The 25,094-nt window shown below is 40.6% G+C and overlaps 3 protein-coding genes across 4 annotated transcripts in view; 2 read left to right on the plus strand and 1 right to left on the minus strand.

Annotated features, from left to right (window-relative positions):
• LOC140944963 (ATP-dependent RNA helicase TDRD9-like) overlaps window positions 1-23,203 on the plus strand; it is a 46,301-nt gene extending 23,098 nt beyond the window's left edge. For both annotated transcript variants that reach the window (XM_073394071.1, XM_073394072.1), the window contains 12 exons: window positions 7,127-7,216; window positions 8,000-8,125; window positions 9,070-9,201; window positions 10,303-10,419; window positions 11,355-11,425; window positions 12,354-12,482; window positions 13,625-13,702; window positions 13,892-14,030; window positions 15,146-15,261; window positions 16,892-16,958; window positions 18,448-18,629; window positions 21,344-23,203. In XM_073394071.1, the coding sequence (XP_073250172.1) occupies window positions 7,127-7,216; window positions 8,000-8,125; window positions 9,070-9,201; window positions 10,303-10,419; window positions 11,355-11,425; window positions 12,354-12,482; window positions 13,625-13,702; window positions 13,892-14,030; window positions 15,146-15,261; window positions 16,892-16,958; window positions 18,448-18,629; window positions 21,344-21,476 (1,380 nt within the window). In that variant the 3' untranslated portion in view covers window positions 21,477-23,203. The remainder of the gene's footprint in view (window positions 1-7,126; window positions 7,217-7,999; window positions 8,126-9,069; window positions 9,202-10,302; window positions 10,420-11,354; window positions 11,426-12,353; window positions 12,483-13,624; window positions 13,703-13,891; window positions 14,031-15,145; window positions 15,262-16,891; window positions 16,959-18,447; window positions 18,630-21,343) is intronic.
• LOC140944965 (uncharacterized) lies at window positions 184-3,468 on the plus strand. The gene has a single exon (XM_073394074.1). It carries the CDS (start codon window positions 368-370, stop codon window positions 1,922-1,924), a length of 1,557 nt encoding a protein of 518 aa, XP_073250175.1. The 5' UTR covers window positions 184-367; the 3' UTR covers window positions 1,925-3,468.
• Window positions 3,411-5,519, minus strand: LOC140944964 (uncharacterized). Its single transcript, XM_073394073.1, has 2 exons — window positions 5,248-5,519; window positions 3,411-5,160 (listed from the first exon to the last, which is right to left on the minus strand). Exons 1-2 carry the CDS (start codon window positions 5,424-5,426, stop codon window positions 3,414-3,416), a joined length of 1,926 nt encoding a protein of 641 aa, XP_073250174.1. The 5' UTR covers window positions 5,427-5,519; the 3' UTR covers window positions 3,411-3,413.
• Window positions 23,204-25,094: the final 1,891 nt, after the last annotated feature.

The following is a 25,094-nucleotide window of genomic DNA, read 5'->3' on the forward strand; positions in this document are numbered from 1 at the left end:
TGGGGATCATAGCCTGATCACAATATTTCACTAAGGGCTGGGGGCTGGGGTATTACCCCCCTGCGAGCATGATCCTCGACCTGAGACTTTCATATGAAACATTAGGGAATAATACACCGTATTCATAAATGGCGGCCGCGCGGAACGACCTGGTTTCGAATGCTTGAAAACGAGGCTTGGTAGGCTATAGAATCCTTGTAGAGCACTTAGACTTGTATTACAAATCGCCTATGCTATCAAAATTTCTCAGAAGCGTCGTTGAAACCGTGGATATTTTGGAATATAACTGGATAAAAAGGTTCTTCAAGTTTCCGAACAGGATATCTTTGCGTTATAAGTACGAAATCCGTCGTGGAGAGGTTGTGAGATGCCCACAAATTGCTGTGTACCGCTCTGTACAAAGAAGGACAAACGAGACAAAGAGACGGGCGAAAAGATTTCTTTTTTTCGCTTTCCAGAAGACGAAGACCTTATGAAGCAATGGATCCATGCTATCAGGAGAGATGTTGGGCCGTATTTTTCCGTAAATGAGGGAACCCGGGTTTGTTCAAGACATTTCAAGACGGAGGATTTGCGTAAAAGTCTGAACGGCAGGGTTAGCCCCAAACCAGGAGCTGTGCCAAGCATATTTGCATGGAAACGAAGTTCGCCGAGAAAACGAGCACCGCCGACACCACGCTTCACGGCTACATCTGTGGCAAAGAATTTAACGTCAGAAGCTAGTGAGTCTACGGATTTGGCAGCCGAAAGCCGTGAAATTGCAACGTCAACAAATATGGCGGCCGACTTGGCCTTTCCGGAAACAGCGGAAATGCAAAACACGACACATTTTGCCGAGAAATCTGAGAAAGATTTATTGATAGCTGACCTTGAAGACCAGCTTTCCGCAGCTCTAGCGAAGAATGAAGAACTACAGGAACTGGTTTCAAAACTGAAAGAGAAAGTTACAGATCTTGAGGAGAAATACGAGAAACTTGAGGAGCGGTTGTTTTCATTTAAAAACATCGCCTCACAGGACTCACTGGTGGCATTTTACACTGGATTTCCAAACCTCCAGACAATGATGGCCTTGTACCACTATTTGGATCCTGGTGACAGGGGTGAAAATATTAGTTATTGGTTGTCTGGGAAAGATGTCGATGGCACTGCCAGGCCAGTGAAACAAGGAAGACCAAGGACCTTAAAGCCAGTGGACGAGTTCTTTCTAACATTGTGTAGGCTGAGGCAAGGTTTTGCCGAGTTGCATTTAGCTCACTTGTTTAATGTCTCTCAGCCAACTGTGAGCAGAATTTTTATCTCTTGGATAAATTTTTTGTATTTCAAACTTGGCAACATAAATATTTGGCCTTCCAGAGAACTAGTCAATGAGACAATGCCAGAAGATTTTAAGACCAAATATCCAACCACAAGGGTAATCATTGACTGCACAGAAGTGCGTTGTGAAATGCCGAGTAGCCTTCTTTTAAATAGTGAGCTGTTTAGTTCATATAAGCACCATACAACTTTAAAGGCATTAGTGGGAATTTCACCAAAAGGGTTTTTTACCTTTATTGGGCAACTATATACTGGCAGCATATCCGACAGGGAAATGGTAGAACGCAGTGGCTTCTTGAGCCTTCCCTTTTCAAAAGGAGACACTGTGATGGCTGACAAGGGTTTCACGATTGAAGACATACTTCCCCTAGGAGTCTCTTTAAACATTCCCCCTTTCCTGGGAATGTCTGATCAGATGTCAGCTGAAGATGTGATAGCAACACAAGAAATTGCTAGTTTGCGTATCCATGTGGAAAGAGCTATCAACAAGGTGAAGAACTTTCTCATCTTTGATGGAGTTATTCCATTAAGCCAGTTTGGGGTAATAAATCAAATGTGGTGTGTTTGTGCAATGTTGTGCAATATGCAGGATCCAATCATTAGTGCCTAAAGTGGCTTGAAACAGTTTCCAGCACTTTCTGATATGTAGATATCGCTATGGTAACCTATTGTGCTACAAAATTAACAGCAACTTACTCAACAATAACTGGGCAGTTTTTTTATACCATGAGTTTGACATCAACTGATATAAAGTAGTTCTAATGACTCATCAAAATCTATGTCTTGGAAATTAGTGAAAACTGTTTCTAGCCATCTTGAATTAGTCCAAAACATGGAACAGCATGAAACATAAAAATATCCCACATTGTCAACACCCTCACCCACTCTGTAGCTTAACATTGACAGATACATTTATTATTTTGATACAGTTAATTTTGTGAACATTTCCTTAGTTTTTATTGATTATGTCAAGTGACATTGTGCTGACTGGAAAATCCCTATATGGTTTGACAATCAAAATTGTGCTTACTACACAACTTTTGCTTACATTAGCTGTGGTTGAAGAAGGCAGCTTTAGCTATATAAATTTGAGGTTTGCCTGAGAAAAGTGACATTTTCCCATCTAGTTGAATTTACTCTTTAAAAACCTACTAAGGCAAAATATTTTTCAAGGTCAGAAAAGGGAACTGCCCCGAACAAAAACTTCTGTTGACTGTAGGGTCTATCAGTAGCCAAAGTAATCAGAAAGTTTAATTTACCCAAGCATATTAAGCAAGCAGGTATTTTAACAATGAGAAAATTATAAACTAAGGGGAAATCATGTTTGCCTCAGGTGGTGTAGCCAAAGATATCACAAGGTATTCCAATACATTTTGAGACTATTTTCCATAGATCATGTGATTTTTTAAAAAAAAAAAAACTCCTGAGCACTATTATAAGCATGGAACAGCTGTAGTTCAAAATACAGGGATGTCAAAAGCACTTGGCTGTATATAAAAATTGCTACCAACTTCATCACCTCAACTGGGTACTCAGAAAGACTGATATATAATGAACCTTAAGATTGAAATACTTAGGCATACTACTTCATAGCCTTAAGACAACCTTCCATCGTAATTCTGATATGCTTAAGTTTGGAACTGCAACTCTTTTCAACCTATTAAGCTCCAATGATTACCATGATCACAAATTCTCCCTCCTAGGTTACCTACACTTCCTGTAGTTGTGGTGTTGTAGTTGAGAGAGATTCTTTGCAAAACCTGGGTCTAACTTTGCTGATCTCTATTATCAAGACTTGGGTTTGTTTCATTATTTATATTTTCACCAGCAGAATTTCACTGCTGATCACTAGATTGGAGCTTATAGGTCAACTGATAAATGATGTAAAATAATTGACAAGAAGTATTCAGTAAACTAGATGCAAGTACAAACAAAGTACATAAAATGTAATCTCAAGCATCTGTTTACATCATTGTTGTAGATTAAAATGCATTTCTGATTAAAATGCTTTCAAACTAGTTTGATTTGTATTCCCTTTGTTTTATAGTCATTATCATAAAACAGGAACAAGGGAAAAAAGAAGTAGAAGTGGTAGATTATTACTTTGCAAACTCAGTTGCTGCAGTTTTAATAAAATGGTTAAAGTAATATGTGTGAAGCTTTAGCTTCAGAGTTTCCCAGTAGGCAGGATCAAATGGAATTCTCTCTACAGAAATGCCCTTCTTTGTGTAAACAATGAAGTCACACCATGATGCTCCACTTACACCCATCTGGCCTTGCACTTGAGCAAAGTAGGCATGAGTCCTTTTCAGTTTACACTGTCCATTGATATCCTCACAAAAGAAATTGGGGTCTTGGCAGGCATCTAGTGGGGTTACTTGAAATTTTGTTTCTGGACATTTTACTTCGGCAAGTCCAAATTGATACCGGCATCCAAAATCGACAACTCTGCCATCTGGTGAGCCCCCCAAAAATGGCATGTCCAGACAAACAACAAACCCACTCTTGAAAACCTTAACAGGTGTCTGCCGTGTGAACGTTACTTTCTCATACTCTTGGATAGCAATTGGTTCATATTTTATGCCATGTTCCACATACCTTGAGGTGAATGGTTTTGGATTAATGAGATCCACTGCAAACTTCTCATGGTGCCTTTGCCTTTTTGAGATGAGGTCAAATTTTGAAGCAGTGAATCTGAATTTTCGTTCCTTCTTCCACTGCTCTGAGGATGATTGATCTCTTGTGGCTTCCTCAATATTGTTGATCTTAATTTCATCAACCACAAGAGAACTGATGAGTGCCTTTTCAGACACAGTCAAGTTGTCAGGCCATACAAAATCACTACCCGAGTTTAGCGGGAACCTGGGATAAGTCAGTTCAGTTTCACCAATGTCATTTCTTGGTACAGATGAAATGTCAATGGTAGCCACAAAGTTTGCCTCAGTATGAGTCAATTGGTAGCTACAAAATGAGCCAATTTGACTTTTGCCAAACTTCGTCTCCACAGATTTGCTGAGAGAAGAATCCTCTCTTGCCATTATTGATAAACCCATTAGAGGATTTATTTTCTCAAGAGCTTTTTTCAAGTTCATTTCAGCTTGAAAGTCATGCTCGGGGTTGCATCTTGCATCATATATCAAGCATTTCACTCCTTCTCTGCACCTTGCCTCATCTAGTTTAGTCTTAGTAACGGTGACTTCCATTACTGGTTGGGCAGATATTTTGTCCCCTCGACCCTTTTTGTGCCATTTCTGGAGCTGTGAGGTACAGGCAAGATCAGGCAATTCATCATCATCCTGGCACAAATCATCGGTGCTTTTACTGTCAAATAAACTAAACTTGCATGCTTTGAACATCAATGCAAGAACGTGGTTGCAATATCCCACTTTGCCAGCTTTGCATGAGCAGTTGGCATGTGTGACTTGGCCTGAGACAATGCACATAGCGAAACGAAGATCATGGGGAGCTTCACTCTTCTTGAAACTATGAAAGCACTTTGCTTTCAAATAAAAATACCTCTGATCGCTGTTGGCTTCGATTTCTTTTAGGTACTCGTCCTGCAGAAATGTTTTCGCTTTCCTTAAATTCGTCGGAATCGAGTGGTACTCAGCATTTGCGACTCGTTTTCCTGAATTTGCCACGTGCTGATTCATTTCTGCCCTCGTAAAAGACGGCATCCTTTCGAGCGACTTACCCCAGCCATCGCTCGGATATTTCACACTTGATGTGACAGGAGCGGCGCCATTTGGTAGATTCGAAACCCTCGCCTTTCTTTTTGTGTATATTTCATCCGGATCAGGATCGACCACCATAGTATCTCTTCCGTTTTTAATATACTCTTGGACTCTGCAATATAATCAAGAAATATTTTTCAATTTCACGCGTACTCTCAGAATTTATTGTGTTCTCGGGAAGCTGTGAACGCGTGCTTACCGTTTTACGAGCTGTGCTTTCGTCTTTAGTCCCTTAAGCGAATCGCCTCGACAACGTAACCAAAATTTGAGCTCTTCATTCTTAAGTGAAGAAGGATTTCTACCAGCCAAAGAAGCTCCAGGAATATCGTCTTCTGTAAGAATCACAGTATCAGTCGAAGCTGTACTAGAGGACGCCATTCTTGTTGTGATCAGTGATCTGTAACCATGGCCTACCAAGCCTCGTTTTCATGCGTTCGAAACCAGGTCGTTCCGCGCGGCCGCCATTTATGAATACGGTGTATAATCTGATCATAATCTGTCACTAAGGGCCGGGGGCTGGGGGCTAGGGTATTACCCCCCGGCTATTATGAGCATGATACCCAGCCTGACAATTCTATATGAAACATTTGGGGATCATAGCCTGGTCACAATCTGTCACTAAGGGCTGGGGACTGGGGGCTGGGGGCAGGGGGAATTACCCCCCGGCTAATATGAGCATGATACCCGGCCTGACACTTCCATATGAAACATTTGGGGATAATAATCTGATCATAATCTGTCACTAAGGGCTGGAGGCTGGGGGCTGGGGTATTACCCCCCGGCTATTATGAGCATGATACCCAGCCTGACAATTCTATATGAAACATTTGGGGATCATAGCCTGGTCACAATCTGTCACTAAGGGCTGGGGGCTGGGGGCTGGGGGCTGGGGGCTGGGGGCTGGGGGCTGGGGGCTGGGGTATTACCCCCCGGCTAATATGAGCATGATACCCGGCCTGACAATTCTATATGAAACATTTGGGGATCATAGCCTGATCACAATCTGTCACTAAGGGCTGGGGGCTGGGGGCTGGGGTATTACCCCCCCGGCTAATATGAGCGTGATTCCCGGCCTGACACTTTCATTTGAAACATTTGGGGATCATAATTTGATCATAATCTGTCACCAAGGGCTGGGGCTGGGGGCTGGGGTATTACCCCCGCAGCTAATATGAGCGTGATTCCCGGCCTGACACTTTCATATGAAACATTTGGGGATCATAATCTGATCATAATCTGTCACCAAGGGCTGGGGGCTGGGGTATTACCCCCTGGCTAATATGAGCATGATAACCGGCCTGGCAATTCCATATGAAACATTTGGGGATCATAGCCTGATCTCAATATTTCACTAAGGGCTGGGGGCTGGGGTATTACCCCCGGCTAATATGAGCATGATACCCGGCCTGATACTTTCATATGAAACATTTGGGGATCATAATCTGATCATAATCTGTTACTAAGGGTTGGGGAGTGGTGTATTACCCCTCGAATAATATGAACATGATACCCGGCCTGACACTTTCGTACGAAACATTTGGGGATCATAATTGGGAGACATATGCAGTCGACAAAAAACAGTCAAACCCCCATTATCGGTCGCCTCTGTGGACAGTCCATACATTGGATAGTGTTTAAACCTCTCTTCAACGGCCACCGCTCTACAACGGCTTCTTTCTTCTGTTCCAAAGGCAGCCTACGTCGCAGACGTAATTTAACCCCAGTTAGTGACGCCTGTGAAGCAGCGCCGAGATGCTTGTTGTGGGCCCCAACGGATTGAACAAATTACCGGAAGTGCGTTTGAGATTTCCTTTCAACCTGATTGGCAAATCGATAATGGTTTTTTTAAGCGACCAATCATGGCGCGTAGTCAAATTTTGCTATACAGGTGGGGACCCAGAACAAGTATTTCGGTGCTGTCTCGCAGACGGACCTTAACCAGTAACTAGAGCTAAGTTCGTCTGTGGCGCAGGCTATCCCCAAGGTGGCCGTTGTGGAGGGGTTCAACTGTACTTCCGGTAGGCACCACTGCCACTAGACATTACCATCATTTAATTAATTTTCAACTCGCTCCCCAGGTTCTTTACGTCGACTATGGCAATTTAGCAGTGGTGAATGTGCGGGATCTCAGGCAAATGGAGAAAGAATTTAGTGCCCTATCATTTCAGGTTACCGTGTGTTGTTTGTTCAACCTGCTGTATGTATCGGCGGCTGTATATTGTTACGTGTTTAATGGGACACATCAATGTTATATTAGCCGTTTTAGCTTTGCCTGAAATACACTTTGTTTGCCCCCCAGATTTTGGCTTAGCCATTTTTTTTGGCATAGCCATTTTCGTCTGTGGCTCATGGGTAATGACACGTCATCAGGATGGAATTTCTGCAGTCGTTCCTCGAGCGTCATGAGGCTGACTTAGCAACAGAACGGGAACGTCACTTGACGACGGAGCGCGCAAATCAAACAACTGGCTTGACCAAATGCAGAGTGGCAAATCTGGCACCGGAAGTGGCGTTCAGTCCTCTCCGCGCGCTTTCCCGTCGTCAACTGACGTTCCCGGCGTTCTGTTGCTAAATCAGCCTATTCCGCAGGGAGACCAGTTGTAGTGACGCAAAATGTCAGCTGTTTTCTAATGCTACTTCGCTTTGCGAATTGAAATAGGCCAGTTTCAAATTATCAAAATTCATACTTGGCTGAAAGGATTAGAGGAATAAAACAAAAGAAATCATATTGAGACCCCAATTTTTTTGGGTCCCGAACAGTGCAAATTCTGTTACAGATAATAATTTATTACTTATTCGGCGCAAATATCTATATGAATATATTCAAATGCGAGACTGTTCAGCACTGTTCAAAAACTTGAATGGGTTAATGGACTCGTGTGGACAGAGCCTCTGGGAATCACACTGAAGTCAACAAAATTATTTAACTTTATTTCTCCCACTACTTTCAGGCATTTGAGTGCATGTTATGTGAAGTGGCTCCGGTGCCCTCTGCCCGCTGCCCAGCAGGAACATGGTCTCAAGACGCTACTAAGAAATTCATTGAGCTAGCAGGAGATAGAAGGCTAGTTGCCAAGGTATTATTGGGGCCATTTATACGAGGAAAAATAAGACGCGTCTTACATAAGACGCGTCTTAAATAAGACGCGAACTGTACCATTTATACGAGTATGTCTCATCTAATAAGACGCGTCTTAGCTAAGCCGCGTCTTATTTTAGACGAAATGTGCCGTTTATACGGAAAGTTCGCGTCTTATTTAAGACGCGTCTTATTTTTCCTCGTATAAATGGCCCTACTATGGCTCTTATAACCTTTACGACATGTGACAAGATCGGGGCGGCGCAGCGCCGCTTCGCTTCATCACAGGAATCGCGCCGAACTCACCCGTTTTTTTAGGTGTGAACAGAAGCCCTATCCAGTATGGCTTGGTGTGGGCACAAGAGTTATCCTGCATAGTGTGAACATAACCTAAATCTCCCAATTAGGGACTTAAAGATCCAACGACGCGGACGACAACAAGAACGTCCAAAAAACAATTGGTTTAATTAGCACAACAACAACTTCGCACGTGCATCACACTTTTTTGTACATTTCTTTCCCATTTTTGCACGACTACGACGTGAAAATGCCTCATTTCGCGTTTTTTGGGGGACGTAAACAAGCAACGACGAAATTTTTTTTCTCTTTCTGAGCTTGAATATTGTCCCTTGAAATTCAGCTTCAGGGGGGTTCGCCTACAATTGACAAAGTAAGTGGGTAGGAATAATCCCTATAAAGACTGAAAGAACGCAAATTCTCTTTTTAAGCGACGTTCTTGTCGCCGTCCCGTCGTTGGATCTTAAAGTGCCTATAGGTGGTTTTCACGTTACGTCATCGCCGCCATGTTGGTGGACGGTAAACAAAAGATCGCTCATTAGCTCGTTTTGTTTGTCCACCAGCATTTGTACCTTTTAACCATTGTTATTTGGGTCTCCCGAGACTGCATGAAAACCGCCTATTAACTCTGTTTTTGCAACGTAGGTATACTCACGGGTAAGGAATGTTCTTCGCGTGGATCTTTACGATACTAGCACTGAAGAGGACATACACATCAATCAGAAGCTCATTGACTACGGATTTGCCGTGTTTCAGGAAGAATCTCATGCTTCCAAGGTAAGAAAAGACACGATTGAGCTTTTAAATTATTTATATGCATTTCAGAGAACTCAACATAGTAGGAGTTTATAAATAATACTTCATAGCGCGAAATATCACTTCATGGCACTTGTTTATGTGAATCCGCCTCGCCCTTCCGTTTTGCTTTTTCCCCGCACGAAACAGTTACCCCATTAACTTTAAAGTCATAAAAAACCCTAGCTTGAATTTAAAATTTCACAAGAAGGAGCCGGGGCAAGAAAAAATTCTTTCCGTAGGGGACAGTCAGGAAATGATTATTTTGTTATATAGCGTACGAAGAAAAACTCATTCAAACTAAATCGCAGCGAGCTGTCAGCACTCGCTGGTACATCTTTGCTCCAGTTTACTAGTGGTTCCCTAATAGGGTATTTTTACCCTTTGACGTCATAAATTTTGCAATGTTGCCCTCGTAGAAACGTTGGCGGGAAACAGTTTTTTTACTGTGTTAAATGGTGACCTTGAAGTAACCAACTAGAGTAGCTTAACAAAGACAGAAAATAATTCTCTTGTTACTACCCCATTAACACATCATTTTATCATTTTATAGAGGTTAACACTCTTCACAGGCCATTTCCGGATTCCAGAAACCCTCAATTTCAAAACGAGGCTAAATGCAAAACTTTTGTTGTGGAAATGAGTTTTAGTTGCGTGAGAATAAGAAATCATTTTCATATCAGTGTCTTCGCACCTGGCCTCACTTTGAAACAGAGGCTTGAGGCTATTAGGAATTAGTAAAATCCAACTAGTGGTCCATTATCAATGCTGCGTTCTAATTGGTTGAGCTACTACGAGACTATATGTTATGGCCCACCAGTAGCGAAAGGGCCGGCTTTTTGGGGGCGAAAAAAGGATCAAAGTCTACCTTTAACAAGCTAAAGTTGTTTTGTCTCGATATTTTTGACCAACTAGTTGAATTTTACTAAAACAATTATTCCTCTCGCCCTCATGGCCTTTGAATCAATAGCCCATTCGGGCTCGAGGAATAATTGTTAAATAGCCTATTAATTTCTTTACTCCAGACAAATTACTGTTCTAATTGTTCTTGTTGTTGTTGTTGTTGTTGTTAATTTTTATTAGATGGCTCATAGGAATGCCGCCTCTGGCAGTGGAAGTCAGGGCCGTGATAACACCACTTGGCTGAATGACTTAGAATTGGAAGTTGGACATATAAGGGACGATCGGGAGTGTAGAAAGGTGTAGCGCAATTATTATATCACTTAAACGTTCAGAGAATCAGATCATTATACGTTTCTGAGAAACTGTCCACCTACCCCTCCCCTAAGCCAATATTTTGCCTTAAGTGAGAAGTAAGTGTTGATGTTTGCCTAGGGGAGGGGTAGGTGGGCAGTTTCCCACAAACGTATAATGAAATGATCCAGAGAATCCCACCCTGCGAGCGGAACCTCCTTTTATCTTCTCCTTGATCGAGGAGGAGAAAAGGAGGCTCTGCCTAAATTGCGTTAATCATTTGAAGTAGCCGCAGCCCGAACCAGGGGCACCCAACGTCTATTTTCGGAAAATATTTGCTCGGAAGATGATTTGAAATCTAGAATTTTCGAAACATTTGTTGTAAAATTTCTTGCTTGCCTACCTCGCCTAGGATTTTCGAGCATCTAAATAATGGTATAATTGCCCATTTCTAACGGATTTTTACCCTAAAAAGGTCACCTAGAATTTTCGGGAGTCATTTTTCTGGTTGAAATTTTCGAAAAGGTAAGTTTTGATTCGTATAATTTTCGGATCACTAGACTTTTAGCTGGGAAATCCGAACATATGAAAAATTTTTAGGGGATAAAAGTATGCCTATATCTACCGTTTAAATACTAAAATACGTTCAACATTGCTATGTTTAAGTGGTTTTGAACTATATTCTCGTTGGGTGCCGCTGCCGAACGTCTGGACTAGTTAATCTGGTTTTCTCTCGTCAAACTGGGTTTCTGTGCGCGACCATCCGTGTATGTGTTCATAACAGAGCGCCCTGTACCAAGCGCATGGATATTAGGCCTGGGTTCGAAGCTGTATCTTAGCAACATGCAAGTATTGAACCAAGCGTGTCCAAGTTACTAGTTTGCCAACTAAACGTCTGCTCCTTAACCAGGGTATTAAGTAAAAAGGTTTTTATTGGATAGGTTAATCTGCGAGGCCCTGAGAGTCCCATCGAGATGAGCTTCTACAGTATCACGAACATAGGGAGACTGAGGTGAGAGACGATAAGTTTTAGGTGACTTCATGCTGCTTGAAGCCCTGTTCATACTAATACGTTTTGTTCGTAATCGAAAACGCATCGATCGATTCGCGTCCACACCACCGTTTTGATGCGTTTTCGACTGCCCACACTAAAACGTTCGAAAACGATGGAATTGCACGTTGTGATATCAGTTGAACTCTACAAACACGCACCGGGGATATTTTCGGTCATCGGTTCCAATATGATGCGTTTTCGACCATTTTCGACCGTCCACACAAATACGACTGAGCGTTTTCAAATCGATGCGTTTTCGATGAAAACGCTCAGCGTATGTGTGGTCGGAAGGCCTAAACGCATCGAAATGTATGCGTTTTCAAACGAAAACGTATTAGTATGGACCGGGCCCAACTCTGGAACTACAACAACAAATCTCACCAAGGTGCAACCGAATCGTGAATTACGAAGATATCGACATTGGCGGACGTATTTAGATCTAGTTGAAATAATAACGGCAAAACTATCATTGTCTCGGTCTCTATCCGTGGGTGTCCCGGTGTGGTCGCGATTCTCACGGCCGGGCGGAAGGTTAAAGCCTTTGTTTAAATGATCAATCAAAAACAAGATCCTGTAAGTGTACTAGGTATAATTTACCTCAGTTTAAATTCAGATTTAAAATTTAGGTAAAAGTTTCAGGAGTCCGAAAAGAGCCTAATTCTAGGTCGAGATGCATTTGTTATTCTGCAAACGGTTTCGGCAAAGTATTGTTTCTTTAAGTTTTTGGCATAAGCGGTGTTTTTATTATCTCGTCCAAGAGAGCAGCCAACCCGTTTCCATAACGTGGGAGAAATCACGGGCACATGGAGCTGTAGACCGAGGCCAACTGTAGTTATCCCTCTCAGTTGAAACGCGCACCCTCTAAAACTTTGCTTGTATACTACAGATCCGTGAGAGTAGAGCAGAACTCAGTCAACAGTGTTGTGTTGAACGATCAGCCCCAGGACCCACATCAAAGGTTTTTGGTGGCGGCGAACATCAGCATTAACGCTACTGGAACGACGGTAGTTGCAAGGTAATACTTGTATCGGTAGCTTCAGTCGTTAAACCTTGACAAATGGTGTAATTGTAAGTACGCCCACGCGAATTAAACGGGCTGCATGTTTATTTTGTTTAATTATTATTATTGTTATCTCTTCTGTCACAGTCTTTGCTGGTGCTCTTTTTGTGCATCAGCCGGGCGCAAACCTAGCCTCCCACGCAGGCGTTTTTAGAGGAGCTCGTTTTTAGGGGAGGGACGAAATACGAGCTCCCCTGAAAACGCCTGCGTAGGAGGCTAGGCGCAAACCATGCACCTGGAGCATCAGTCATTCAAGTCAATCGTTCTGTTTATACACTAAGCATCTTCACAGGATTCGTACAGATCCCAGCATGCAGATCTTTTGGATCTCTGTCACAGTAGCTCTCTCTGATACTTTCTTGATGTTTTCTACCATCCCCTTCTTTACTGTACCAAGCGCACCACACTCTTTGTATTTCTAGTTCTAGGTCTTTGTACTTGCTTTTCTTTTCGATTTCATTCAGTGCGATGTTTCTATCTGATCACTCCGAGTTTGTAGTTGGAATTCACTGAATCTTTAACGATGATGTGTGGTCTCTGCTGTTCGCTGTTATAGTTCTATCAGTATTGACTGGCATATTCTACATGATGGTGATGTTGTTGTCTTTTTTGTGCATCACGGTCTCTGGCTTGTGCTTGTACCATTTGTCTGTAATCTCGATATCATGATCTTTACAGATGATAATAATAATATTATTAATAATAATAATTTTTTTTTACTTCCCTAGTTTTCTTAAAAGGGGAGAACAGTGCTGAACAGCGTGGCCAAGCGGTTGGAGCGCTTGACTTGCGGTAGGCCTTTCTCAAAAATGCCATAATAGCTCCTCTAAAATTTTACATAAGCACTGTTTTCAATTCCTCTTGTGACTTACAATCGCCCTAAGAGAAATGATACTTATGCAAAATTTTGGAGGGGCAAGAAAGAGTACTATGGTATTTTTGAGTAAGGCCTATTGGGAAGCCTTGCAAATAAGACTTGAACAAAGTTTAAAATTAAACCACCAAATTAGCAGCTGAGTCTAATTTCCCTGCATAGCTATACTCAGCAAGCAGCTTATGACCGACACATTTTACTCAGTGTGTTTGTGCTCTTCCAGAGACACAACTCTGATGCCAAACATACATGGCCTGATGTCTATTGTCGCGCTTATCTTCGCTCCATATGCAGAAATGAGGTAAAGAGAGAAGTTGTCGTATTTCTACTCCCAGGATTCTTTACACACCATAAATGATCCTGACCTTTTTACGAGTCAAAAATGTTACCTTTTTGGATTGTGACTTACTTTTAAGACAATACTTACAATGCTTATGAAAATTAAAACAACGTCAGTGATTGTCTCCCTTGTGTTCTCCTGTATCCACAGGGCCGACCCCGAATACTGTAAGTATACAGGGGCGTTGGTAGGCCTGGGATTTGATCCGCACACAGGAAAGGCACTGCTGCCAGACCATGACAGCGAGCTTGTGTTCGAGGTGGACATAGATCAGGACGACCTTATCAAGGTTAGAAAGAAATTTACGCCATTCCTTTCACATGTTCAACTCTGGTCAACTTTGCAGAAAATATAAGGCAACTGAAAATTTTGGGTTGTTGTCCGGTGACCGTAATATACAGGGCCGTTATATACAGGTTTGACTGTATTTATACCTGAAAATTTTAACTACAATCAAGGTCACAAATCACTCCTCTGCTCCATGTGCCCAAAGCGATTCGTCCGAGTGGTGACATCACATTACTTGCTCTCATCTTCTTCACCCAGAAATTTTTGATTTACTTATGTCAAATCTTTGCCAAAGTGTTAAACGCATTGAGCTTAATATTGTACAGTCTGTGGCAATTTAACGTGACTGGTTAGCTCATTTGGAAGAGCGCCGGTCTGCTGACCGGAAGATCGCGGGCTCAACCCCGGCTGGACCAACACTCAGGTCTTAATAACTGAGAAGAAAGTGCTGACTTTGTAATTTGACATCTGCAAACAGGACATTCTAGTCTTGTCGGATGATTACGAAAAACCGTAGGTCCCGTTTCGCGGCACTTTCACTTATCTGGTTCTTGTGGGACGTACAAGAACCCACACCGCTGTTCTAAAGGAGAAGAAGATTCAGACCCCGGTGGTGTGGCCAACCTTGCCTGGGCTGGGTGGGTTATCTGTGAGGAGTGATCTTACGGTAGGGATAACGTCATGATCCTCTTTCGGGTGTCGTAAAGGCTACCTGGAAACAGAGTATATATGTATGTGTATATACTAATGTATGTATCTTTTCTATACGCGTTCTCTTGTGAATAAAGCGAATATCATCACCAAAGATTTACCCATTAACCCTTTAAGCCCCAATATCCACATACAAATTCTCCAAACTGATCTCTATATATTTCCTTAAAGAATGTGTTGAGAATTTGATAAAAGATCTAAGCATTTTCTCTTAGATGATCATTTTATTAACTCTCACAACCTAATCTCTTGACAATTTATGGATATTGTTAGGAGAAAATTGATGTTGGTCACCATTGGGACTTAAAGGGTTAAAGTTAGCCGTGATGTGGGCGGTTGGTTCTGTCTCTTGATTTCTGTATTATGGAAGGTTCGACTTATTACCTTTCTTTGGTTGGTATTCAGATCAACTCGCTGCGTACCACGATTAACCTAATGTTTGAGAGCGAGGCGGAGATGGCAGAATGGGGAACATCGCAAGTAGAAAAATTACAGAAGCGAAGTAGAAACATGATAACAACGTATGTAACTGTATGTTATTTAATTATCTTCACCTTGATAACAAAGAGAAAAGTTCGAGCTTCCAGGGTGACGCTCATAATATTACAGTCGAGTCATGTCAGGCGTATCCCCCAAGAGTACTTATAATTGAATCAATTATTTGAGAAATGAATCCTTTAGTCGTTGTTGCAACAAGTAAATTCAATTCAATTCTGCATTTCTGGATGCGTAATGAACAGTGAATTTCTTTCGACTGAACTTCTCTGTATTCGACCAGATCGACAAAAATCTTTGAATGGAAAAAAATTGATTTGAAGAGATTTTCACCTGATGAAATTCAAGAATGCTTAGCTGGTAGAAATTTCATGGCTTCCTCCCTGTGAATTCACTGCTCATTACGCATGCAGGAATGCAGATATGAATCTGAAATCAACTGTTACCAACGGATTCAAGTTTCGAACCATAAATTCTTTAGCGGAATCTTGATGGGTACGCTTGACTGGGCTTGACTGTAATGTGTGCATTGTACAGGACAGTAACACATGTGAAAGTAAAGTTGTTGGATGTGCAGTCTACTGTAAGAGGAGAGAATTGTGTTTCTTTCAATCTTGTTTAACCATTTGTGACCCTTTAGAACAATCTGATAGAAAGCTTTATGATGAAGTTAGCGAGGATAAACACCGTTCGTTATATTCTATAGAGTGTTTTCACATGACGTCACGGCGGCCATGTTGGTGTCCCAAACCAGTTCCGTGGGAGTTGAACTCTTTTCGTATGCAAACGCGTTCTTTTGTTCCAATAAATTTGCATAGATGCTGGCGACGTGAGTGAAAACACTCTATATTAGGGAGCTTAAGCAACAGCGTTTTTGAGCGACGGACGTCAACCGGAAGTGGAGTTATTGCATCATTAGGCCGTGGTTCTGTTAAAACTCTCAGGTAAATCTTCTTTATCAGAGAAAAGAAACTAAGCAATACGAATTTGTTAGCTTCATGGCATATAAAAAGGGAGAAGGCCTCACTTCCAGTTAACGTGCGTCGCTCAAAAACGTCTTTGCTTAAGTTCCCTATTACCAACTGTAAAGAACCCTTCTCACAGGCTTCGAAGAAAGGTCTTTCAGCAACCTCTTCTTAACCGTGAGCACTTTAAGAACTGCTTTGTAATAAGGCTATGATTTAATTATAACTTAGCAATGATTCTACTTTAATAGTACAATTTAATTTCCTTTTTTGCTTTTCTTTCTTAGTTACGTATAATTCAACAGTTTTTGATCTGATAATTTATGACGTTTGTAACTTTTGATATGTATTTTTATCTAATTCACCGTTTTCACATAGACCATAATGCACCTTGTTTACCCCCAAAAGTTTGCATAACCAGTCTCTTGGATTTCTCTTAAGACGACTGTAATACCCAGGAGAAATTGGAAACAATGGTTATGCAAAGTTTTGGAGGTAAACATGGTGCATTATGGTCTATGTGAAAGTAGTGAATGAATGGTTGTTGTTATTATTAGTAGTAGTAGTAGTAGTAGTAGTAGTAGTAGTAGTAGTAGTAGTAGTAGTAGTAGTAGTAGTAGTAGTAGTAGTAGTAGTAGTAGTAGTATTTTTATTATGAGAATTGTCTGTTGTTTTCTTTTTGTCGCAATAGTCTTATTCTGAAACCGCGTCAAAGCGTAAAACCATGGGCATTTCCACGATCCTCTCGCTGGAATCAGGTGAGGAAACCTCTGATAGCCTGTAGTATATATTTAGCCGGATGTTTGAAAACGTTACCGCCAAATGGACCTTTTCTGCCCAAAATTTTGTTTTTCGGCCAAAAATCTCTAAAGTAGCCTTTTAAAAACTAAGAGTGCGACCATTGCTTGTTTCTCTTCTCCTCCTTTCTCCCCTTTCTCCTTTGTGGCCATCTGAGCCGTGCCATACTGTATCTGCTTACAAGACATAGTCATAACCTGTTTCCTTTAGCGTATGTCAGACCCAGAGGCCTTCCTGTGAACAATTGCAAATAGGCAAACTACGTTCGGCGAAAAAATTGATTGAGACGCTTTGCCTTAACCCTTTCGTGCGCAATCGTACGAATTCGTACGATCGGAAGGGGTCTGCAGAAAAATGGTCAGCGTTCATTTACATGAGTCTTGGGTAGCCTGTGGTGACTTTGATCAAGAAAGAGAACAACATGGGTGACATCTTGTGTCTGTATGATCAATTTTGGTCAAGTTTTCGATATTTTATCGACCTCAGCGGCACGCGAACTCAAATAATGGCGACGGAAGACAAAGATCTTTCAGCTTCGGTTATATTTTTGGGGATTTTTCGTGGTAATGGTCGTGTTTTTCGATGAGGTTTTCAGCGAACTACGAAGCTTAAGATTCAAACAGTTGAACTTTTAAGTGTGTGGTGCTGTCGAGGAAAGGTGCTGGATTTATAGGCTTGAAAGGTAACTCGAAGCAAAATTTGTCATTTTACAAAGAAACATATGCAAATAGCGCCATTTTGTATCGACCAGTCAAAGATTTTAGCCATTCTTTCGTAGTTTTAACACCGTTAATTTTGCTTTCTTGGTTTCAAAATAAAGCTTGTGTGACAGTGGATCGATTTTTCTCACTGGCTTTGATATATGTTGCTGTGTGGAGTAATCATGCGGTGATAAACTTTATAGGCAACTATTTTGAGACACATTTTTGTCAAGTTTTTATTTTTAAAAAATTCTCAAAAATAGGATATTTGGTTTTCTGTTACCGAATGCGGGCTAGCTTCAATTTAATGTATCCCGCAGCAGTCTAGGTCAATTTTTGACATCATACTATCAAGATCGATGCCAAGAAATAAATTTTTTGTTGGTAGTATTTTTAGCGGCCTTTTCCTTCCCAGGAACTTGCGCACGAAAGGGTTAAAGGGCCTTTCTGACGATTCACCGACATCAAAGGGGGAAATCAAAGCTTTCCCTTCCCCATCCCCTTCGTGTAATATTGTGTTGCTGTTGGAGCTACCTTTACAAAACAAACAAACAAAAAAACAACTTTGAATGGAGGGGAGGAGGAGGGGTGTGGATTGTTTTGTTCTCTGAAGTAACCCTATTTTAGTGTCTCAGCAATTTTGCCGTCGATTGTAGCCACAGTTAAAACCTTCTAAAATTACATGTACGGTCTAGGTTTCACAAAAAGCGTGGAGAATTCTCATGATACTGGCTCTTTAATATTACAGATTGATCCTGCTTATAAAATGAATCCAGTCCAACAACGAGCAGGTGCCGTCGATTGTGCCCTTTACACCTTGCATTGTGGTATTGCGATCTCTGATAGGCCACTAGAAGACGACGATGAATCCAGAATTAAACGAGAAGAAAAGCGAGAGCAGATGCAGTGGCTTAGAAGCTTGGAAGGAAGGTAAATTTCTATTTGTGCCAAGATTCGGTGGCTAGATACTAAATACTTTATTTATTTAGCACAGAACTCATAAAGCTGACACTTATTTACAATGAAGATGTGCATGAAAAGTAAAAATCAGATAGCAAAAATAAGAACAATGCTAAAAATTACAATTAACTATATATTTACATATATAATAAATAGAGAGAAAATCAAAAATAAATGATAATAAATACAAATAAAAATCAATGCCTTATTGCTGCGGAGCGACCGTAGGGAGCGAGCAACGACATAATCAGGATTTAAGGGAAATATATAAGGGGCGACGAATTCTCGAATTCATCTTTTTTTACCACAATGCATTGCATTTAACCACACTTTTACCACAATGCATTGCATTTAACCAGAGTGCATTGCGCCACGAACAACTCAAATAAAACAGGGGGAAGTTCGCATCGTTTGCTGCCCAGACTCGAGAGTTTTCTTTGTAGCAAATTTTCTACAGCGCGGTTAGAGGTCTTACCAAATTTAAGACACGCAAGAGTCTTTAAGATGAGTACGATGGTTAACTAGGGGATTGGATTTCAATTCAAGAGCCTTTGACTCGTCCAGGTGTTAAACGTGATGAGAAGATCAGTATTTGCTCTTCGACTCCGCAACACGGGGGATATACAAATTCCAGCTTGCTAGAAGGTGATGTGAAAGTGAGAGAATGTCATGCCATGCTGTTCTTAAGAACCTGTATGAGCCGAAAATGGATGTGATTGTGACCATTTGCTTCAAAATAACAGCGGATATCGATATAACAAAACATATGTTTTGTGTCCTACGTTGCAGGCGAGGACGTGTATCGGCGTTTTGAAAAGCATAATTATGTCCTTTCATTCATTCAATGCCATGGAATATGCATTTACATTGTTTTTTTACTGTTAATAGCTCGATTAACGCGGCTGGCGATCATCTTGCCGTCGGAAGTTTCAAGGAAAAGGCATTAAATTAAAGACTTTTCCCAGAATTACGTAACCAGTTTCTGTGGTGTAGTGGTTAGGTGTAGTCGCGTCGAGCCGATGGTGCCGAGTCCTACCAAATTCTTGTTTTCCTTCTTTCTTTTTTTGTCCGTTTTTTGTGTTGCTGTTTTCTATAAATATATAGCTAAATAACTGTTGCTGTTACTTAATAAAGTGCAATAAACAGCAAGAGAAGTATCGTGTTTCCAGAGAAAAGATAGTACACCGTACTATCTTTTCTATTAAATATATGGATAAACAATCTGAATTTCTATCATTTCCTACAATTTACTGTGGTAAAACCAGAGTTCATAACCACTTGATCATTTTCTAAACAACGTTCCCACGAGTTCTTTCTATAGACTGATAGTAATTATTCTAGTACTTTCCAACATGTAAATAGGACATTCAATGTCATTTTCGATTCTTTTAAGTCCCACTGCCTAACTAATACCAGTATCAACAGAATGTGCCGAAGCATTACTATCTTTTAAATACCCTAGTTATGATTATACTTAAAGAATTGTCACTAAACTCTAGACGAATAGTTGGTATAAAAAGATCTAGCTGATGGGGAGCATTTATTAGTAGCAAAATAGCAAGGCTATTATAAAGTTTTGCAGCTGAATAAGTGAGTGCTCTGTAGCCAGATTTAGGAGCTATTTTTACCATGTAACTGTTGAATTGTTTCTAGTATCATAAAAATGTATATCACATATTCAGGGAAAAAAAAGAGATCCTTAACCCTCTAAGGTTGGCTGCGTGCCGCGTAAGATTCAATACAGAAAGCGGATGTCCATTTTTTCAATTCGCCATTTTTACATCTCCCATAATACACCTTGTTTGCCCCCAAAAATTTTGCTTAAGCATTGTCTTTTATATTTCTTGGGACGATTGAAATACCCAGGGGAAATAAAAAATTAGGGTTATTCAAAGTTTTGGGGGGCAAACAAAGTATTATGGGAGACGTGCACATGGCGGCCGAACAATCGAGCGTTTCCCGCACGCTGAATGGTCAAGAGCTATTGTCGAAGAGAGCAAAGCCCATAGAAATGACCGAATGTTGGCGCAGTTTTCCAAGAAACTTCTCCGGAAAGGCTCGTCAATAAACAACAACAACATGGCCTGTACTGTTATCGACCGTAGAAATGACTTCAAAATGTTGAAAATTTTGCACGAAAACATGAACATTGAACATTTTGACGCCATTTCTATGGTCGATGAGAGTATAGAGCGTGAAAAATTGTTATCGATTTGTTAAATCGCCGAGCACATTATCAGTGAATTTTTTTTTGAAAACCTAAATGTAATGCGTGATTTTCTCTTGCCACACCTTCTCAACCGACGTATCTAACTCCTTCTCTCTCGAATTTAGCCCGTCATTTTTTTTTTGTTGCGAATTGGTAAAAAATGAATCAAAACCGGTGCTAGAGGGGGCTAACGTGTTTCAACAGAACCGAGCGTTGGACTGGTAATCCCGAAAGCCCTAAGTTCAAAACCGCTAGCTGGATTTGTTCTCGCCGGGTAGTACCGAGTTTAAATCCTTGGTCACGTTTGTATATAGCCAACTGCATGCTTTGCCTCCTTAGTTGGGTTCTATATCCTGTTATGTTTATTTGAATTATTGGCAAGCAAATAACTCGCCCTGGCCAATAGCGATATCATCAGAAGACTCGCATGGCTATAGCAACACTTTGATTATTGATGATTTTCCTTTTTCCTCAGGTCTTCGGAGATGTTTTCTCAGGAAGTAGTTTGTCCCCTGTGCAATGTGCAGTGCAGGCATCCAAGGGGAGTGGCTATGCATCTGAGAAGCGCTTTACACAGGGAACTGGAAGAAGAGTTATATCTGGACTAATCTAGAGAAAACTGGATTAGCTAAAGCACAAGACCCGTTGTTTGGATTTAGTGAAACTGCTGAGCATGGGTTGGTGCTCTGTCTGATGTTAAGTACAAAGTCATGATGTAGAAAGAGCTACTGAATAGCTGCCCATACGACAGGAGATTTTTGAAGATAGAAGGGAAACAGACTGCGTTTGTTTATTAGTGAGATGGTAGTGTCTCTTTAAGGAGTGCCAGGTTGTTGGTGCAAAGGAAGGTCGAGCGTTCCAGTGAAGGTTGGCTGTATAGTATTAGTGACTGTTCTTGTGAGTGTGCTGCTTTTGTCGGAGCCCATTAATGCAAAGGGAATTGGAAAATGCATAGTTGGAAACTTGGCAAACGTTTCAGGTGGTTAACAGAGCTTGATGACTACATTTCAACGGCTGGATTTGCTCTCTTTGGGTTGAGCGTAAGTGTTGCTGAGCCTTACTGAGTGTTGATGAGTAGATCATCAATGTTGAGTTTGGAATTAGCGAACGTTTATGCCAAGCAAAATGGTTGGAGGCTCTTTTGTTGCCAAATCGAGGCAGAGTGCCAGGTCTAGGTTGGAACTATTTGGCTATTTGATGACAAGCCAGAAAGCCAGTTAGCTGTGGCCTCCCAACGCAGAAATTCTCTTGGCTCGTCACGCATCTCCCCTGCTTGCGTGGGAGACTTGTTCAACTGCTGAGGTCTGTTTCTTTCAGACAATAGGTTTGTGAAACATCTTTTTTTCACAATTTTTTTTTAACATCCTAAATTGCTAAGTAGATTTCTAAATAGAGAGCACTATAACCTTTGAAGGGGAATCTCTGTTTTTGGAGATATACTGCGTGTTGTTCTTCATACGGGCTCTTGGAAATACTGAACAAGGCTTCACGATAACAGTGACTGGTGTACTGACCTACAGTACATAGTATGATGATGATGATGATGAGAAGGAGGAGGAGGAGGAGGACGGTGATGATGGTAATGATGACGAAGATGATGATGATGATGATGATGATGATGATGGTGATGATGGTGACTGGGAGAAGGAGGACGGTTATTTAAAAGATTTCAATATAATGTATAATGCGTACGTCACCTTTTAGATATGCTTCTCTAGGATTTTTTGATGATGATGATGATGTAATACCTAGCACAAAAGAATTAAGAAGGTTGGGAAATGTACTACCGTATTATTCAATATTAATCGTCATGTGAATGATTTGTTAAGAAACTGCTGTGAAATCTTTCGTTAATAGCGTTGTGTTGAAGTTTAAAGGATAAAGTTGGAGGGGATCTTCCATTTTCAGTCGAAACGATGTTATTTGTATTGACGATGATTGTAAGGAAAGTCTTAAGATACTTTTGTTAAGATTATATTGTTGCTGTTCTTAGAAGACATTTTGCATGGAAGCTCCTACTTCTAATATATGAGATTAAGGAAAGAATATGAATCTTACAGGTCACTTAAAAAAGTTAGATCACGTTATCATTATTAACTCATATAATTTATAGTTTATCTGTTTCTTGTGAGTTGCTGAGATGAAGAAATAATGGTTATATTTTAGAATTGTGTCGTCTTGCGTCGCAAGGTTCAATGCGTAGAGTCCAGGCAATTTCTTTTTCTTTTTTTTTTTTTTTTTTGCTACGCGAATTTACAGTTCCACAGTACAAATCAAAAGAAATTGCAAACCTGGTATCGTCTAATAATAAAGCTGATGTTCCGTTGTCTTTCAACCCAAGCGCATTTTTGATAAAAGTTGTTAACTTAACTAAGAATTTACTCCATACTTTCATTAGGCAAGAACAAAGTAGATGAAATATACATACATGAAAAAAAGTGATAAAAAAGGAAAGGATTAATGTCCAAAAAGGAAAGGGCAAGAATGGGACACTTATAGAATCATGTAAGGTGCCTCCAAAGGAAATAAAAGAATTGGTATGTAGTGCCCTATTCCACTTTCACGATATTCTCAAAAGTGGTTTCCCAGGGGCGAACCTCGTTCAAATCTTAAACTCACCACAGTGGCATAAGTAGGGTGCGGCCTTCCCATGAGCTTCTAAGCGCTCTCTATATTATTGAGAAGGATTATACCTAAAGCCTGATGACGCAAGAAGCGTGGTAAATGGCGTATTGACGAACACTAGTTACCTCTTCTTTGGCTTTCGTCTTGTTTAGTAACCAAACTGGTCCGGCAGGTAAGTGTTTGAAATTTGAATATAAAAAATAGACAGAGTAATAAACAGGTCTTTTTCTCGTTGGAATTTGTGAATTTATTACTTCAGATGGAGGCTAAGCCTGTTAAAAAATACGTCTTCACTTCTTTAATCCGCGGTCACAGCGAACTCGAAACTGGACTATTCCCTCCCCCCATAAAGAAAATAAGCATGATATACATAGCATTGAAGAACAGAACTACAGCAAATACCAGGCCATACCTTGACGAAAATCGAAATCGGGCTTCCCATATTAACACATAAACAACAAAATACCTAAAAACTAGGTAACTCATTTTCTTACTTTAAACCCTCAAACAAATGTATTACTCGTCGACCTCTACCTGCTTAGCGCTGAAAAGTATAAGCGCTATATAAATATTTTATTATTATTATTATTATTATTATTACATTATGACATATAGGAGTTGGGAAAACAGACTGAGAGTCCAAACAACAACAAACAAAACAAAAGAAATCATTACGCTGCATATTTTTAGCCAAAATTCGACAAAATGGGGAAAGTAGTGTATCCTATACTTCAATCTTCACAACCCATGCTTTCGGTGTGGGAACAAAACATCAGGCATTAATTAAAATGGTTGATTCAAGGGTTAATTAGAAAACCTTTTTACTCTTGTATTGGCCCTGATATTAATTATTTCCACCTTCAGAATGTAAAAGATTCTACCATACTTGCGACTATTTCATGTTGGGAATTACGAAATTATATGTGAACCGTTAAGTATTACAGGGTTAATAACATAGTATTTACAATAGTTATTGATATCGTTGTTTGACTTGTGCAGCAAATATATATTACACGGCTACTGTCATGCGTTTTTATCTCATGCCGTCGTCGATTTTTAGTTCCCACCCGGCGAGTAAAGGTGATTTTACCCGAGGGGATCTTGAACTGAACACAGCGTAGCAATGTTGGAACAATGTTGCAACCGTTGGAAATAATGTCGCAACAATGTTGTAATGCTGCCTTGCGCTAAATTTGCGAATCGTCCCGCGTAACATCACCTTAAGGCGGTGCTTGGGTGAATCCAGACATTTTTGAAACCGCGTATTTTTTTAGCCGGATTCGTGTTAATAGGGTCTTGAACCATTCTGGAAAGCGGTTTGAAAAAGCCGGATGCGGTTTTAATGAGCGGAATCATGGGTTTCATGTGAACGGAAGGTCGATTCGCGGAAAAAAAAGGAGGTTTAAAAAAGATTCGGTTTTAATGAGCAGATTCATTGGTTTCATGTGAACGATGTGAACGGAGGGTCGTTTCATGAAAAAAAAAAAAAAAAAAAGCGGTTTCAAATATATCCTGATTCGTGTGGACGTGCCTTATACGCACCAATATTACGAATGAGTTTTGAATATGAAAGTAAAAATGGTCTGTTATGTTTATTTATT

This window comes from Porites lutea, chromosome 7 (genome assembly GCF_958299795.1).
Source record: "Porites lutea chromosome 7, jaPorLute2.1, whole genome shotgun sequence".
In the NCBI taxonomy this organism is placed as follows: domain Eukaryota; kingdom Metazoa; phylum Cnidaria; class Anthozoa; order Scleractinia; family Poritidae; genus Porites; species Porites lutea.